Source organism: Schistocerca gregaria, chromosome 4 (assembly GCF_023897955.1).
Source record: "Schistocerca gregaria isolate iqSchGreg1 chromosome 4, iqSchGreg1.2, whole genome shotgun sequence".
Lineage (NCBI taxonomy): Eukaryota > Metazoa > Arthropoda > Insecta > Orthoptera > Acrididae > Schistocerca > Schistocerca gregaria.
In genome coordinates, this window is record NC_064923.1 from 490,997,242 (window position 1) to 491,013,272 (window position 16,031).

General features: G+C 37.3%; 1 protein-coding gene across 1 annotated transcript in view; it reads right to left on the bottom strand.

Annotated features, from left to right (window-relative positions):
- LOC126267779 (uncharacterized) overlaps positions 1 to 16,031 on the bottom strand; it is a 185,794-nt gene that overhangs the window by 149,816 nt on the left and 19,947 nt on the right. Inside the window, exon 2 of the mRNA XM_049973083.1 lies at positions 13,392 to 13,517. Coding sequence (XP_049829040.1) covers positions 13,392 to 13,517 — 126 coding nt within the window. The remainder of the gene's footprint in view (positions 1 to 13,391; positions 13,518 to 16,031) is intronic.

Here is a 16,031-nt window from a genome sequence, read left to right on the forward strand (position 1 = left end):
CTCAATTCAGTGCTGAACAATAACTAACAGACATACAACAATGGAACTTTTGGCAGTTACACATTAAACACAGGTGTATGTGGGGATGCCAACCACCTTTCGCTCCAACACACCACTGGTGTGAAATTATGAATGTTCAGTAATTTTTTGAACAGACCTAGTATGAGACACTGTGATTGTAGAGTAGGGCAGTACATAGCTAAATAGTGTTTTCCTGTGTCTTTCACATTGAATTACTTGTAACACTTTTACAGAGACTGATGACATTGCTATGCTCAGTGAAAGTCAAGAATTACATGATATGTTGAATAGAATGAACAGTCTCAGAGTACAGAATATGGACTGAGAGTAAATCAAAGAGAGATGAAAGTAATGAGAAATAGCAGAAAAGGGAATGGTAGAATCTTAACATCATATTGGTGATCACAAAGTAGATTAAGTTAAAGAACTCTGCTACTTAGGCAGCAAAATAACCCTTGACAGATGAGCTATTACAGCTCCCTTTCACTGCCCACTGAATATTTTCCCTTGTGATATGTGATACTATTGGGTTCTGTGGCAACAATTAGTGTCTCAACAACACTCAGTTTCAATATAATGTTCATAATGTAATTTGATTTTCATTAACTTTGTTTTACATAATGTTATCTCAGACTTCAGATACTCGTTTTCTTGCACTTGTACTTGCAATAGCACCCATGTCAGTAGACTGTGATTTCTAAGTATTATTGAAACAAATTATGCATTGCTGGGTCTAGGAATCGAACCCAAGCCTCCTGGGTGAGATGGTCTAGTGGCTAGGGTACCTAGCTCTCTAATTATGCATACTGTAAATCAAAGTGTGGAGAAGCTAGTGACTTAGCTAGCTTACTTTGTGTGCAAGAGAGCACAGAGCACAAGAGAGAGTAGGATCCTCTTTCCCTCTTCTCGTCTACTGTGACAAGTATGTGAAGTGCCTGATCATGTGTGCATCTAAGAGATTGTGCAAAACAGACATTCAAAAAGTTTTATAATAATTAGTATAATGCATGTTGTAGCATCCATAGTTTCAGTAAAAACCACTAATTTTCGTAATTAGAGGCAACAAGTATTAAAGCTGTGAAACTGAAATTTTGACAATAGATGTATTTTATCATAAAATAATCACCCCGAAGTCCTTATTGTGCTACTTTTCTTATTTTTTGTGTTTTCGTTGAAAATGCAGTATTTGGCTGAGAACTAGCCAAAGTGTTATAGACTTTCTGTCCCTTGGAAATAAGTTAGCAAGTATAAATCTCAGCAACTTATTGCAGATATAGAATAATAGTTGTACAAATTATCAAAATAATGAATGTAATTTTGCTTGATTCAGAAGTTTGGAAGCTGCAAGTTCAGAGGAGAAGGACTATGACAAGTTCCATAAAAATTGTAGGGGACATTATTATTTAAATAGATATCTCAAATTAGGCCGGTGTATTACAGAAACCATTATCTAATGTAAGAAAAAATCAGTAATGAAACAGAGCCTTAATTTGGAACCATATTTCAGATTTGGTGGTGCGCATAAGTGTTTTTTGCCTTGGCATGTGGAGGAGCTTGTGGTGAGAAGTTGAGTTCTTCTAAAATTGTTTGCACCAAGTGACAAAAGCAACACTATTATTATAGACAGAGAGACGAGTTCACATAGTCAGACATGGTGAGGAATTCATGATGGTAGTTGCGAGACATGCAGAGTGCAGTAATCCAAATGCATAACTGTCACCTGTGTTGTATCTAGGTAATGCGAGCCTCAGATTGTGGTATTTGGAAAAAGCTTCCATGTTGTGGAAGAGGTTATGTTTGTATTCCATTTACAGTTTCTGGATATGATCCTCCATGCAGAGTTTATGAAAATCTAAAGAGACTATTGCTTCAGACTGTTTGTGAGTTCTTGTCTGCTGCTTGTATCCAAAGCCCACATGACAAGTGAAGGATTAAAATTTCCAATTTAAAGATTGGAAAAGATATTACTGACTAAACTGGCTGATGTTTAATGAGAGCAGTAACTGTGATTAATAGAACTTACATTGAGTTTCCTAACTTAAACAGTGTTTGCTGCTGATGATATATTAAACAATTATATAAGGTTTTATTTTTTTGAATTTTTTGATCAAAACAGCTTATACAACACAAACTTTTTATTATAACTGCGTTAAATTATATTCTTTGTGATATTGCTTTATTTCTTCATGCCAATATTAAATAAGAATTTTTCTCTTAGTGGAAGCACAGATGTCAGCAAGCAGAATGAAGACTACATGTAACTCTTTCTCAATATGTACATGTTACCTCTGAACAGGTTACATGCTCTTGATGTGAGGGTGAGTTCAAGACTTGTATTAGTATCTGAGATACATTTTCATTCTCATTCAGTGAAACAAAATGTCTAGAAGTGATGCACAGTGATCTGCATTCTGGGAGCAGGTGAATGTGATAAGAAAAAATACACCACCACCCCACAAGTGGCCAAGCATCTCAAAGCATCCACACCACTTGTCTATGCTGCACTTCATTACTGCCTTCAAGAAACAGGAAATCATCATCATGAGGACCTTTCAGCAGAAAAGGCAATGTGAGGAAACTGTATATCGAATGTTGTGACCGAAACATTTAGTTATACACCTCCAACCAGCTGGAGTGCTGTTGGCATAAATCATGCAACCATTCAGAAGGTGCTGAAGGAGTATAATCTGCATGTGTACCACTATTAGAAGTTGTTAACACAGTGGTTGATTGATCAAAATCCTAATGACACCACCTTCCAGAAGTACACATTATTTACAAATGAGGCATGCTCCATACATACTTCTAAGTGTATCAGTTCACAAAGGCACAGCTGGGGCTACAAGGACCTACAGTAACTCTCATCAACAGAAGTTTTTTCTCCTGAAATATGTAGTAATTGTCTTGTAGTATCCGCACTTCTGCCAACATGCCACACTGAAGGAGTTCCCATTAGTTACTACTTATCACATTTATGGAACTGCTGGATATAATACTTCTTGTTAGGTGCAGCAATATGTTGTTTCAGCACGATGGAGCCCTAGCACATTTCAGTATCAATGTGCAAGCTCAGTTAAGTGAACATTTTTTCTTTGGACAATGTCAGAAGCAAGTGTGCTGGCCAGGAAGATACTTCAGAAAGGAGACCACTCAAATTGTTAAGCATGTGGGAAACATAAACATGGAGGATGATTGCAGGCTTCTAATGTCATGGCTGTAAGTGATTTCAATCCAATGGATCATGAGTGCTTTGTAGGCAACAGACAAAAAGATGTGAGCGCATTTATTAATAATAATTACAATACAAGAGTAATGCCATCCTCCATGGTTTCTGATTACAGTAAAATTTTGCCAGGTGATTGAATGTCAGTTTGCTGGTGGATGACAAGCAATAATAAAAATATATTGTCAATCTTGTCCCATCCACAGATGCAGAAAGGTCAATGATTTCTTAGAAAAGAAATGTTGACTGTCATGTAGCAAACAAAATGAAACATTATATATGCAATAAACACACTACCCGGCATCAGCAACCTCCATATCACTAAAGATGTTTAGGCCAAGAATAAGTTATCAGAGGTTGTTGCACCACGTCTTACTGTTCTAATTTGGAACATTATCATGAATACTTAATTGAAACTGGCCATTTATAAGATCAGTTCAAGAAATTCTGGAATATTCATAATTTCACGCCAATGGTGTATTGGAGCAAAGTGTGGTTGGCAGCCCTGCACACACCTCTGTTTAATGTGTAAATGCCAGAAGTTCCATTGTTGTACATCTGCTAGTTATTGTTCAGTGCTGTGCTAAGTACAACATTGTGTCACACAGTGTTACCACTGAGTTTGTCGCATGCCTCATGAGTCAAGATGAGAAAGACATTACTCTTCCAATCTGTGAAGAGCTTTTGGATTGCAAAAATAAGAATGAGATGTTCCTGAATAGAATCATAACTGGTGGTGAGACATGGGTCTACAGTTATGATGTTGAGATGAACCTTCACTCTTCACAATGGGCCAGGGAGAAGCTATTTTGATTAGAAAATCGGTGCTGGCATCTCAGCAATGCAATCTTCAGGCCTCTATGCTTTCCATGTGTAAACAATGAGACACTAGAGCCATCAGAAGTGGATTCTGTGTATTCGTTTTTGGAGTGTTTACATCGAAGACTTTGGAAGAGGTTCTCTGCCACCATGTGCAGTGTCAAGAACTGTGGGCAGGGAGATGGGAAGGGGGAGGAGAGCTGAAAATGGAAGGGGAAAGATCGGCAGTTGCATTGGCAGATGGTGACACACGATGACGGTAAAAGGACAAGAATACAGAGGAGATGATAGGACAGAAGGGGTGGAAATTGTTGGGTGGAGGGTGTGGAGGCTGTAGATTACCAGAGGTTGACACTGGAACAATTTTGAGAGCATAGAATGTATTGTAAGGATAACTCTCAACTGTGCAGTTCAGAAAATTTGGTGGTGCGGAGAGGAAACCAGATGGACTGGGTTGTGAAGTACTCACTGAAATGAAGCATATTCTCTTCAGCTGCATGGTTTGCCACAGTATGGCCAGGATGAATGGCCATTGCCAGACTGTGCCCAAGAGCAAAGTGGATCACCCAATGTCACAACATGCAGCTGAAAATAATGTGCTTGAATTGAACTGTTGCTTCATAATCTGGGCCATCTGGATCCACCAGCGTTTCTGAACTAGGCAGATGGGAGTTACCCTTACAACATATTCCCTGCTCCTAGAATTGTCCTGGCCTCAACTTACAGTAACCTACTGCCCCTACACTCTCCACCCAACAGTTTCCGCCTCTTCTGTCCTATCAACTTCTCCTTATCCACATCTTCTCAATTTGACTGTGTGCCACCCTTTGTTAAAGTTCCCACCTGTCTTTCCCCTTCCCTGCTCCTCTTCTTTTCTGCTCCCCATATCCCTCCCCACAGCTCTCTACACTGTGCCTGGTGACAATCTTCTCATGCCTTCATCTGGACCCTGTATGCCCCACAAGACAGTGCTCTGCTCTCCCTCCTCCTGCATCCTGCTATCCCTTCATCTTCCTCACCCCCTCCAGGCTGTTGCTTTTGTTCACATGACAGTTGCATTCTGGTCTGTGATACTGGTGGTGGCTGTCATATACACATCAGGTGTGCTTGCTTGTAAGTGTGTGTTTGTGTGTGTTTCCTTCTCTGAAGACGGCTTTGGCTGCAACCTAAATGTGTAACAGTGTTTTCACTGCACCTGTTCGGAATTCAACATGTCTAGTTGTAAGTACGATTTTCATTGATGTTCTGCAAAATTTTGCATAAAGCAGGCACATTTTATAAAAATGACTAGTTAGATAACAGTTTTTGATAGTCTTGTCTCTGATATTTGAATGTGACAGTTTCATTTCAGCCTCTTGGCCTTTGATCTACATTGTGAGTAAGCTGTACTGTTTTGTATCAGTACTGTTTTGATTGTATTGTCTAGTCCAGTAAAGTAATTAGTTAATGCAAAATTCTTACTTAGTTAAAGTTTGTTGACCATATTTTAGTCGAGGGGGTATTTATTTTGCCTTTACAGTGTGATCTAGAAAAGTGCAGCGACTACACTACAAGTAGTATATTTTCTAAAAGTTCAGTTCATTCACTGTTTTACTCATCATGTTCTTTAGATTCCATAAAGGAGGAGAAACGGTTTGTAATTTTCAGTGCCTTTTAGTTACATAATATGCATATGTACCCTCAGTTCTTAGCGACGACATTCTTTTCTGTGAAAAAATGCACAAAATATGAACACAGTTTTCAAACTACAGAAAATGGCTATAAGAATAATAACCATAAATAGCAGATCAGCTCACTGTAAAGATGTATTCAAATTTCTGAGGATTTTAGTTACACCATATGATTACATTTATCAGTCAGTTTTATACATCAAAAGTAACTTTAATAATTAATGCACAAACAGCTTTGTCCATGACAATGGAAGAAAAGCTAGTGTGAATTTAACTTTTATTGATAATAAAGTAATCATTATTTGCATATGCAGATCATCTGGTAGAATTTCTTCAAAGCTTTTATAATATCTGGAATGTGTCATGACCTGTGTATATTCTAAAGGAAAACCAAATTATTTTATGTAGTGACTTAAATGTTAATTTCTCCATTGTATCACACTTGATGTAAGCAACCTCTTGGTTACCTTTAAGTAATCCCACTGGAATAATTGCTATCTACAGTAGTACTATTGATGCAGGTTTTAGTAATAATTACTTCACTCTGTTATTAAATGTTAAAAATATTTCAAATGGTTCATCTGATCACCATGAGCTCTTGATAAACTTAGAGTTTCCTTGCTGTATCACCTCTGACAGGTCAAAAGGAACATACAGTGGAACCTTGCTTAATGAGCACCACCAATAATGCACACTTCACATAATGAGCAAAACAAATTGTAAAAAAAAAACCCTCACTTAATGAACAACGTTTCACATAGCAAGTGATAAAAATTTAATATGACATCAACAGCTGTTTGCACGTGGTACAGGAAACATTCAACAATATGAACAGCAAAGCAGCAACCTTCAGTTGCATCATACATTGAAAATCATCACCCAAATACAGTAGTGGCTATGCATGCTACAAATTTATTTGACGATAATGCTGTGTCACATTTTGTCAAGTGTTGGATTGTTGGCAGAATCAAATGACTATACATAGCTTCCTAGAAAAAATAATTGGTTATGTATCATGAGCTATAAAGTATATAATACTGTACATATAATTTTCTTTGAATAAATGGCGTGAATAGAATAAAACTTTCAGTACTTTTTCTGCATGGAATGCATTACCATATTTTACATTAATTTATATGGGATAAACTGTTTCACTTAACAAGTGTTTCACACTAAGTCAGATTCTTGAGTGAATTATGCTGCCTATGTGATGTTCCACTGTGCAGGTGTTTAATACTATGATCCCAAAAATTTGGTATTGTTAAGGTTTATGTTGTCTCACAAATCATGGAAGAATGTGTTCAATGAGGAAGATACTATAAAGCAAGAATATTTCTTGACAGTATGGCCCATTACTTTAATACTGCATTTCCTCTTAAAGGATAAGTAACACATAGCTCAAATAAAGGAATTTATAAAAGGTGGATTACATAGGAAATAATTGCCTACTGCACTACATAAAGGAAACTATGATCGTAGTTTTCATTTTTTTTCTTTAACTGCAAAAAGACACATAGTATAACAATAATGGAAACTAATGGATAAGCAGTACATAAAATAAGGAAAAGGCAATCACTCACCAATAGTGGATCCACGTATGGGGCACAGTAACACATAAAAGAAAAAAGCATTCACACTAATTCTCTTTCCAGCAATAGTATGCATACTTACACACGCAGCCCCACAGGCACCCAAGTCCACACTCTCATTGCCACAACAATACTGATTATCGGTACTTGCTGGGCAAGTCATATGTAAGGCTAAAAAATTTCAAATAATGATTATATAAAAAACTCTAACAATGTAAGTAAGGTAGTCTGGGATGTTATTAGAGGCAACCATGAAATTAGAGGTTTTAAAGGAGGTCCAGATCATATAGCACAAAATGTAACTAAAATAGCAGATTCAATGGAGATAACTGAAGCCTGTAACAAGTTTTTTCAACTATTACTTCTAACATTTCATCACAGGCTACTTCATCTGCACTGTCATTTCCCACTGAGTTTATAAAATCTGGTACATCACAATTTCTGACAGCAGTAACTCAAGAAGAAGTGCTGTACATTATCAGTGGAAGTAGCACACCCTTTTCATCTAATATTGATGGAAAATGTGATTTTTTAATTAAATTATAATTAAAATTGTAATTCCACTTTGTGATGAAATTAACGGTTCCCTAACTGCAGGCTGTTTTCCTGGTGTTTTCAAAATTGCTAAAGTTATCCCTCTTTTCAAGAAGGGAGATATAAATAATGTTAACAATTATCAAAGATTAAATAAAAAGTGATGTAGTGCCATGTAATTTCATTCCTTGATAAATATTGCCTGTATCAGTTTGGTTTTTACAAAAAAAGCTCCATAAATGAATCTTTATTTTCTTTTATTGATCCAAGTCCTGAGTCTGTCTCTGATCTTTTCATAGGCCTGACTAAAGTCTTTGACTCAGTGGATCACTGTCTGTTAATTGAAAAACCAGTTATCTGGCATGTTCACAGAACCTTCCATTGGTTCTTGGTAGAACAACATTATAATAAATGAAAGCACCAGTTTGCTTTTGCTCTACAATATATTGTAGAACAAAAGTAAACTGGTGCTTTCATTTATTAGTTATTTGGCATTAGAAGCACTTGTAATGCAAGGTGTCAAACATACCTCACTAAGGAGGAAGGTAGTTGAATTCTTATACAAAGATAGTATTAAAGAACTATCCAACTAAACAATGATAACTCAGCTTCAGTTCTCGAGCCCTTACTTTTCCTCTTATTTATCAATGACCTTCCTCTGAATCTGCCTAATGCCTTACCTGTGTTATTAGCAGATGCCACAAACCTCCGTTTCTAAAAACCATCTCTCAAGATTGTAGAGGATGTAGAAACAGATTTTATCAACAGGGTAATTTTCTGAATACACGAAGCGAAGTGATAGAATGGTGTTATCGGCCAGGAGACACCATTTGGGGTTGTTTGGCTGCATAGTGTAAGTACTTTTAACTGCCACCATTTTGGCAACTTGTGTGTTGATAATGATGAAATGATGATGAGAACAACACGACATCCAATCTCTGAGTAGATAACATCTCCAACCCAGCTGAGAATTGAACCTGTTTGCTTAGTAATAGTTTGTTTTTCTGGATACATAGAAACAGACTATTACTAAAAAATGCAAACTTCTCATATGCTTTTCAGTGCCTCCCAAAATCACCCTACCTTAATGGAGCCCATACTAATCAATGTTGAAACATTGCAAGTCAATGAGATTAAAGTTGTTGGGATGTGTTTAGACAGTGACCTACAATGGAGTATTCACAGACAAAAACTGCTAAAGAAATTGAGCAGTCTGTTCTATGCTTGTCACACTCTTAGTCAGTTCTGTAACATCTCAACAATGGAAAATCCATTGTAATGATGATAATATTATGAAAAGGAAAGGTTACTACTCGCCATATTGAGCATATGATGAGTTGCAGACACACACAGGAAAAAGACTGCCATACATATTGAGTTTTTGGCAAAAGGCCTTTTTTTACAGCACAGAACACAAGACATTTCACAGAAGCACTAATCAGACATGCTGAGGCCAGTGGCCAGTGACAGTGGTCATGTGCATGTGAGTTGTGTCTACTTTATAAAGAGGCCTTTTGACCAAAAGCTCAACATGTATGCCAGTCTCTTTGTTATGCGTGTCTGTTACTCAACATATCCTCAATGTGGTGAGTAGCAATCTTTCCTTTTCATAATATTGTCATTATTCAACTAGATCTCTGACTGTTGAGATATCACAGAACTGACTAAGAATCTGAAAAGCTGAGCACAGACTGCTCAATTTTTTAGCAGCTTTTCTCTGTGAATATTCCATTTTAAGTCATTGTCTAATTTCCAACACTTCTTCTAGAGTTACTGCCGTCAGAAACACTGATGTCCCATATTTTTTAAACTTACATTCAGAAACCTATAATGAAACATTAGAAGCCCTACATGAAAACATTTATTGTAAGCTCCATATATCCCCTTTGTATCTGATATTTTAGTTTCATTATGTGTTAGATGATCTGGACTCTCTTTAAATATTCTGATTCCAAGGATGCCTCTAACACCCCAGACTGCCTTACTTATGTTGTTAGAGTTCTTTCATATAATTATTAAATGCAATTTTTTAGCCTTACTTATGACTTGTCAACAGATATTGAGTATTAATAATTAGTCTTGCTGAGGCCATGGAAATGTGCACTTGGGTGTGTCTGTGGTTGTTTGTGTGAATGCACATACTATTGCTGGAAAAAGAGCTAGTGCTTGAAACTTAAGTGTGAATGCTGCTTTCTGCTATGCGTTACTATGCTCCACACATTGATCCACTATAAATGAGTGGCTACCTTTCCCTTATTTTATGTACTGCTTCATCCACAAATTTCCATTATTGTTGTACTACATATCCTTTTGCATTTTTTAAAAATATATGAAAATTGGGGTCATAGTTTGCTTTGTGCAGCACAGGAGCTGATTACTTCCTTCATAATCCAGTCTTTATAAATTTCTCTATTTGTGCTATGAGTTAGTCCTTAAAGGGGAAAGGCAATATTAAAATAACAGGCCACAATGTCAAGAAATAATTTTGCTTAGAATATTTTCTTCACTGAACACATCTTTCCAGGATTTGTATACAACATAAATCTGAACAATTTTAAATTTTTGGGCTCATATTATTAAATGACTATATGTAGCTTTTGGTTTAGCAGAAGTGATACAGCTGGGCAAACCTGATTTTATCAAGAGCCCTTGTAGATTCAATGACACATTTGAAATATTTTCAGCATTTAAAAACAGAATGAAATAATTGTTGGTAAAAACTGCATAGTTGTACTTCTGGAGATAACAGTTACTTTAGTGACATTACTTTAATGTGGCTATAAGGTTGCTTACATTTAGGGAATTTAATCATACACTGGTGAAATTCCCCCATTCAGCAGTTATTTTCATACCCAAGATAAGAGCCTGTTAATGTGGCCCTCTGCTTTCTGTTATTGAGGCAATCTGTGCAAGAGGGATTCCATGAATGCCAGAACACTTTAGTTTGATAAGTATAATTTTTTATCCATAAAATCAAAGCCTTCAACAATGTTACAGAATGCTCCAGCAGGATAATTTTTCTTGTTTAGCTCTGTTAGCACACCTCACACCATGTCAAGCCACAGGCTACCATATCTATTAAGTGGTGATTTGTATTTTGATAGATTCTTTAATTACACAGCTCCAGAAGCCATTAATGCAAGCCATGACAGAGTTTTCATCAAATTTGACCCAGTGACCAGTTTCTAATGCATGCTAACATAAAGCAGAGTTCATAGAGTAGTGTAAGTGATTAAGCAACTCATGCTCCTTTCTGAGTTGTTTGTACAATGTAAGACTTGTTACACTAGCAAGATTTCTTGTTGACCCCCAAGTGTTTTGAGACCTGCTGCATCTTCAACTGGTCTCGGTAATTCCCAGATATGTGTCAGTGGCCAGCAGATTGATTTCATCTTGTGGGTTATCATGCCTGACATGATCCCAAACAATGGCAAGTTTTTCTTCACACCCATCATCAGTCATTTCATTGTGAATCTTGTTGAGATAATTTCATTTATTTGGTAAACCTTGTAACTGTTGTCCCTGAAGACCTAGGTAAGTTGCTCAGCCCATCAGGCAGGTTATCAGCATGTGATATCATTCTTATACAATCTATCAATGTTTGCAACATAGTATGCTTCTATGTCATGTGATAATGGCCGATGGCTTGAAAATACAGATCGATGTGAGTAAGTTTTCTATAGGCGCTTTGGTCAAGGCATCCATTTTGTTTTTGGAGGACATCAAGGAAGGACAATGCACTGCCTTTTTTGCCTCCATGGTGAACTGGATTACATACATCAACTGGTAGGAAAAGTGGTACAGTGTTAAGCATCTGAGGTAACCTTGTTCAAGAAGGCTATTTTTTTGAGCTTTCCTACTGTGCTGCTATGACTAGAACATTATTACGTAATTCGCTATGGCATCCCAACATGCAACACTGCCATCTCCGCTCTTATGGCCTTTAATCTGCAATTATCAAGGATACTCACAGCTTTGGATTGGTTCAATGCAGCTATGACTTCCCAATAAAAGTCATCACAGAAATGAAGCACCGACAAGCAGAAAGCAAAGTTAAGCCACCTTCCACAACAACAACATGGTGTGGACCACAGATCTTCAGAATGCACTATCATCAACTTCATGACAAGAGATTTTGACAAGGGTGCAATGTTAACACTTAAAAATGGAGTTAACTCAGCACAGAGCATTGTGTCTCATCAAACAAGCAGTCCACAAGTCCTACAGGGAGACAGTTTTGTCCAAATATATGTCAAGATAACATAAGACCTATGGTTTTTATTTCAGTCATTACTCATACCATACAATGTAACCAAAACATTTCTCTATTATTGTGTTTCATAGCTCCCCAGTGAAACAGTGGATGATATTTATACATGAAGCAAGTTTCACTCTCACAAAATCAAAGCTACTGGTACCCAGCATAGTCAGGCCTGGGTGCAATGGCCTGTGCACACTACGCAATGATGAAGGCACTGTATTACTTCCAGTTGACAAGGGTAATGCACCCCTAATTATAGAATATGCTAACTATGATATGAAGATCTGTTCACTACTGGATGAGGGCCCCTGTCAGAAGCTCCCAAGCAACCCAAAACATCATAAGAAAGATGTCTGAACTCCTCATGTGCTCTTCAAAGGAATACAGTGTGGTCATCAATCTTCTCTCTCAGTCACTTAGGTCATCCCCTGATGATCCACAACAATGGGATGCCCTTCCATCTTATCATATAAAAAGACACAATATCAAATCAATCTTCAGGCCTACAACAAAAATCTGATAATCACTGAGACCAGTTAAAGATGCAACAGGTCTCAAAACACCTCTGATCTACAAGATACAAGTTTGGCCTGTCAGAAAAATTGCAGAACAACACAGGAAGGAATATGCAAGGTTTTATCACCTATGCTGCCACAAGAAGTCCACCTTAGTTAGGCATGCTTTAGAAATCAGACCCCAGATAGGATAAAACCTCTATCATTGTCCCATTAATGGCTTCTGAGACAATGGTGGCCTACAACTCAGTGTGCCATGGGATCCACTGATTGTGAGACTGAAGTGGGCACATTGAACACTGAGTCAACGTTAGTGTATATAAGTGCACACCAGCAGCCCACTGGCAGTCATATCATTTAACAATGAGCAAGGAGTCCTTGGTTGAAAGTGCATGGAACTTTAACCACTTGACACAGCTGGAAACCCAAGAACTTTTTATTAAGGAGGTACTTAGCTTGGTAACATGGGTGCAATACAGGGAGACAGTTTTGTCCAAATATATGTCGAGATAACATAAGACCTCTGGTTTTTATTTCAGTCATTACTCATACCATACAACATAACCTAAACATTTGTCTATTAATGGGTTTTATAGTTCTCTATCACTGAGATTTTTATGTTCGTTGCATTTTAGCCTCATATTTTCTTATCTAATTCAAATATTGCTATACTACCACTGCTTGTTTAGAAGAGCAAAGTAAATTATGTAAACTCTTTTTCGCCTATGCCTTAAAGCCTTACACTATAATCAAACTTACCTGAAAGAGAGACTAACTTTTCAAAAAACCATTTCTTGTAGTAGTCACGTGAAAATAAAATTGTTGCATTACCACAAAGCCACACGTATGTCTTTCTGTGATATGAATTATGATTTTTCTTTAAATCTATAACAGAAAATGTGACACTAATTAAAACCAAAAAGCAGTTTGAGAGGGTAAGTAATTAACTATTTAGATGCTATACAGGGTGATCAAAAAACTTTTGTTCGAAGGCATTGCTGTAGTGTACTCGCAAACCAGCATGACTCTGATTCAGGTATAAAAGCAATGACATGTAGATAACTGATTAGTGTGGTAATCATATCTTCCTGATGTGCATATGGTAAACACATAATTGTGAATTATAACAACATTATTGCCAAATGCATCCAAACTGCCAAATGTTAAACACCAATAGACATCCACTGGATAATGAAGAATGTTCATGGGACAGTATGTCAGTCAAAAGTGCCCGAAGTTCCATGCTGGCCGTGATCTGACCCAAGATGCCAGTCGATCAAGGAGGACAGCCTCATTGATTACAAACAAGTGGGCAGTTGATGATGTGTTTAAGGCAGAATGGCATACAGCCATTCATGCGCTAGCAAATGATCTCAACATCAGCTTCAGTAACTTGCAAACATTATTCATCAGGAATTAGGCTATTGTAAAGCCTGCAGCCAATGGATACCCCAGGCATTGAATGCTAAACAAAAAGCAACCCAGATAGCTGTTTGCCTAAATCATCTGATACATTTCAATTTTTATTTAAAGGCAACACATACCTTGAGATCATTGCTGCAAGCCATGAAAGCTGGTGCCACCACTGGGAACTTGGTAAAAGAGTCAACAATGCAGTGTTGTCATCCATCATCATGTCATGCAGATTCAGTAGAAATTCACTGTTCACAACTTTGCTGGGAACTAAGCTGTACAGAGCTTGGATGACAGGTGCCATTCCATCTGCTTCAACGTTACACCATAGTTCAGCAATGGTAGTGGATGGAGAGTGGTGAACAGATAGTCTCTCAGAAACTGGTAACCAAATATTTTCAAAGAGTGAGTGATCTGAAGAATGTGCTGGCCAGGGCAACAATCAAATTTTGTCTGTATCTGATTAGGCCAGGGTAGAGCAGGCAACATGTGGTTCTTTGTTATCTTGCTGAAATAAGTACATCCAAATTGTTCTGATAATGATGATGATGAACTGATTTCTGATACAGAGCAAAGAAATATTGGTGATATTCAGAATCTGGGGGTAGTTCAGAAGAAATATTGGTTTACTTAATAATGTTAAAAAGAATGAGCACAGTTAATGAATTATATTCTTGACAAAGTTGATAGTATTGGAATTGAATGTAAGATAGAAGAAGAAAGCAAATCATTAGTAATTAACAATAATGTAATGATTTGCAAGCAAATGAACTTTAAGTAAGTGAAAATGAAATATGTAAAAGTAGGGAATGAAAATAGTAAGAAGATTAATGAGGAGTCTGAATTATATCATTGGGATTTGTTAAAACAAAATTGGCTATTGAGTTTCAGTCAAAACGAAACAAGTAGGTGTTAAACAGAAAAGTGATATCTTTAAGGATTGACTAAGAGTGTGGTTCAGCGAATTATGTAAAACAGTGACTAAGGATGATAATATGGGTTATCAGCAAGGAGGGGGTGTGAGTGACAGCAATTTTTAAATTTTGATGTAAATAATGTTCACATAAAGTATGGTCAGATAAAGAAGTAAAAGTCTGCTAATGTTACATTTGGTGCAATGTGTCGATATTCAGTGCAGGTATTGCCAGAGATCACATGATGGGTTGGCAGATTGGAGGCACATGCACTTGAAAATAAGCCCTTTTAAGTGGTGGAAAGTGGAGCTGTGGTCAGTTGCCTGTGAGTGAGGACAGCACTCGGTAGAGGGAGCCACCGGTAGAGCGAGGCAGGACCAGGTCGACAGCATGGCCAGTAGAGTGTTCATGGTGGGATGATGAGAAGGGAGCCCAAGTGTCTGCTGGCCCATGATAGCATGATGGTGGTGCTGCACACAGCAGTTAGTTGTGGCCCATGGAACTTGTCAATGGCCGCAATGGAAGGAATTGTGAAATCAAACTGGTTGCTTATAAAATGTGTTGACTGTTAAATATGCAGCAAGTTGTATTGCTGTGGTATTTCATTGCAGGCAGCAGCAAATGTTCCAATGCTAGGTGCCCCTCTCTCCCCACACGCCAGCACAGTGTTTTGGATGACCAATAATGGGATCAATAATTCCAGCAATGTGCTTCTGGTAGTTCCAAAGTGCATAAGGGTTTGATTGAGTAAAATTCACCAAGAACTCTCTTGGTAAGATGAAACTGATTCAAATTTCTGTTTGCTTTCTGGCCATTTTATTATGAATAATAGTCTATAGACAAGTTAACAGTTTGAAAATCGTGTCAGATAAAATAAGGGATAGTACCCAACTTACATTTCCTATATCAAAATGTGTTTAATATATGAAGGAGCTAGTGCCCAGCATCTATTTGCTAATTTTTCTGCAGTAATTGATTTTAATCACTAATCATTCAAAGTGGTTAATGCCTGCTTACATTTCTATATTGAATTTTGTTTAACATTTGAAGGAGCTAGTGTCCCAGCAGCTAT